Source organism: Vicia villosa, linkage group LG3, assembly GCF_029867415.1.
Source record: "Vicia villosa cultivar HV-30 ecotype Madison, WI linkage group LG3, Vvil1.0, whole genome shotgun sequence".
NCBI classification, from domain to species: Eukaryota; Viridiplantae; Streptophyta; class Magnoliopsida; order Fabales; family Fabaceae; genus Vicia; species Vicia villosa.
Window position 1 is genome coordinate 8196931 of NC_081182.1, and position 3345 is coordinate 8200275.

At 34.9% G+C, this 3345-nt stretch overlaps 1 protein-coding gene across 1 annotated transcript; it reads right to left on the reverse strand.

Moving 5' to 3' along the window:
- Positions 1–386: 386 nt before the first annotated feature.
- On the reverse strand, positions 387–3094 carry LOC131660214 (protein WALLS ARE THIN 1-like). The gene is made up of 6 exons (XM_058929392.1): positions 2807–3094; positions 2652–2714; positions 2229–2345; positions 1704–2127; positions 1387–1538; positions 387–925 (listed from the first exon to the last, which is right to left on the reverse strand). The coding sequence occupies exons 1-6, from the start codon at positions 3022–3024 to the stop codon at positions 727–729; spliced, it is 1173 nt and encodes a 390-aa protein (XP_058785375.1). The 5' UTR covers positions 3025–3094; the 3' UTR covers positions 387–726.
- Between the last annotated feature and the right edge of the window lie 251 nt (positions 3095–3345).

The following is a 3345-nucleotide window of genomic DNA, read 5'->3' on the forward strand; positions in this document are numbered from 1 at the left end:
TGTATCACGAATGGTCTATTTTGTAGCTGCAAACTTTCTATGATCCATATTTATTTGAGGAATAGATCAATGGACAAATGTACCCACTAAAACTATATCTTTCTCAAAAACTGTATTCTTCACAAGGTGCATGTTTCACAAACTCAAAGTGACTAACCATACATAGTGGATGGGTGGGTGGGGTATAAGAGATCATTTGCCTATCCCATTAGGTACCTTAGCATATTAGTGCATAAGCAACCACCTGGACCTTAGCTTGTAAATTGAATAACTAACTCATAGAGCTGGTTATTCTACTAGCAGTTGTCGGTAGTAACAACATGCTATAAGAGATCTTTCATGCTTTGGAAGTAATGAAAAAAATCATTCTCTCTATTCTAATAAACTTTATTTAAAGAGGCATTTTAATCTTGTTTTAATAAAAATCAAGTGAGCACACATTTATAACATGTAGATAGAATGAGATTTCATGCTCTAAGCCCAAATTCAAGTGAGCACACATTTCTACCATTGCAATCTTTCCCATAAAAAAACTTGACACTACATATTATCCAGCAAGAAAGCATTTTGAATTAACTAAAAGCAAACCATTCGTACACACACAAAGCTTCCTGACATAAAGTAGTAGTAATGTATAACAGCTGCTATCATTTTCATCATCCTTTCTTCTTTTTTTTTCTTGTCCCTAGAAAATGCTTAGCCATCTTCAACTTAAAGTTTTCTTCATCAAACATTTTCCGTTGATGAAGGAAGAAGAGGTTGAATTAGTGATGATTTTCCATGATGGCCTGAGGCCCTGATAATGCCGCTATGCTCGGCCGGAGTCGAAGTCGTTGCTGCTAGCTCTCTTGCAAATTTCTTTTCTTCATTTTTACCCCACAAAACTAGGTACAACCCCACAATGATCAATGCTGCTCCAATGATCCTATAAAATCGCAAATTTGCTTTTGTAACAAAAGGTATATATAAAGAAAGAAAAAAGTTTCTGCTTTAAACTTTCTTTTGACCCTATGGTACATGGAATCTTTTAGAAAAATTTTCATTCTAATTTCACATGTAAAAAGTTGAATTATAGATAAGTTTTAAAATTATATATATTAGTGGCTAGCCTTTCTTAGTTGAGTCAGTTCTCACCTAAAGGTACCAACCAAACTGTGCCTTACCTCTTTTGTTCACTTGTTGTTTTAATAGAGTTCATTTGTCCTTTTCAAAATAGTGATAATTCATCCGTTTCGGACTCAGTATTATTAGTATTTATGTGTCTATGCATGTATTATTAATGTATGTTTCAAAACACTCTGATAGATGTCTGAGACACGCTGATGTCTGACACTCGTATGACTTATGACGAATAAGTTACAGAAAGATAAGGTAGATAAGACGAACCCGCCTAAGTAGAATTCTTCTCCTAAAGCAAGAGAAGCCATGATAGCAACAATAAGAGTTTGAACAGGTTGATATACTGCAACAAAAACAGGTCCTCCTTTGTCAATGCACCATATCTGTACAGCGAACGCAATTCCTGATGCTACCACTCCCTGCAATATTAAAATCATTAACAACAACAATAATGCATTATTACCAACAGCACAACCTACCATTATATATACAACATTATATCTCAAAAGCATGCACATAGTACAGCTTTATCGAAAGTTTACGTGATAAATCACTATAGATTTATTGAAGATTGTGATACTAACCCCGTAAAGAATGGTAAAAACTTCAGCACCAGAGGTGAAAATCCAAGCCTGAGAGTTTCTCTCAAAGATCAAAGCAATAATGAGGAATTGGATAAGTCCAAAGAAACATGTATAGGAAGTGACAGAGAGACGAGCTGGATACTTCTTAAGGACAGGTGCTTGTAACACCAGCCAACCAGACCAAGACAAACAATGTCCTATAAGGTACAAACATCCAAGGGTCCAGTTTTTTCCTTTTGCATCACCTAATGACTCAAACAAACTCTCTTGTATGGTAGTATTGTTGTTGTTTAGAGATGGTGGAACTGGACTGTATATTGTTGGACCTTTGTAAAGTGTAATCACTGATGCTCCTGCCACACAGAATATTGTTCCTGCAACTTTTCCTATTCCATCCTTTCTGTTCAACCTCACTTGCTCTATTCTGAAAATTGTATGTTTTTAATATAATGTTTTTTTTTCTTAATTTTTTGATGTAACTGTAAACAAGTAATTAAGGGCTTAATTAATTAATTAATCAATTACCTGAGTACAACTGCCATGAGAAATGTAATGGCTGGAACTGAGTTTTGTATAGCTGATGCAAAAGTTGGAGATGTATTGTCCAAACCAAGCAAGTAGAAACCTTGATTGGCTGTAAAACTGTGTAATAAAAAATTTAATCTTTTAATTAAAATTTTCATAGATTAATTATATACTGAATTAATAATCTCATACCTTTGTTTTTCAACTTATTTATTTTACTATTACAAAACAAAATTGTACTAACAATAAAATTTTTAAAATTGCGGTCTGAAACCCGCAAGTTTAACCCTAGTATAAAAGATTTTGATGTCTCTGCAACGACATTAAGACCGTAATTCTCATAGTATCTAAGCAGTAGAGTCAAAATGTTGTAATGGCATCTTTCGTCAATATAAAAGTTTGCGGTATAAATATGGTGCATACCCGATGAGGGCAAGAAGAAAGAAGTGCAGAAGAAAGTTGAAATTAATAGCTGGCCTTTCCTTCCTGGACAAGAAAATAAACAATGTAACAATTGATTATGTCATGTATTGAAGTTATTAACCTATTATAAACTTATGTTAAGGTAATATTATTACTTTTCCAAGAAGTATGCAAATGGAACAAGGAGAAGAAAAGCAAGAAGATTCCGGTAAACTGGAAAAACCAGTTTGCTAATTCCCATGTTAAGGGCAGCTCTAGAGACCACATGGAAACCAGCGTAACCAACTTGCAGCACCAGCATGGCCCCATGCAGCTGAAACCGTTCTGGTATGGAACACCACATTCTCGTAGAAGAACCACCTGAATCAGCCATATTAGACTATATTACTATTATAGTTTATAATCTTAGTGTTGTTATGAAGAAGTGTGGTGGTGAAGAGGTGAGGGAAGAGTGAGGGTATAAATATAGTGAAGAGGGTCCTACAATGAGGAAATAAAGACGTTTTGTCAACTGTTGGTAGCATTGAAATGTTTGTGGTTTGTCTCCCACATTCTTTGATACTAATTCAACACCCTTGTGGGATGACAAGACAACCCCCACCGCACTTAAAGTTGGAGTTAAATTAATTGAGAAAAAGAGAGTCATGATTCATCAACACGCCATTAATGATGATAGTACTCGAGGTAGAGGGCC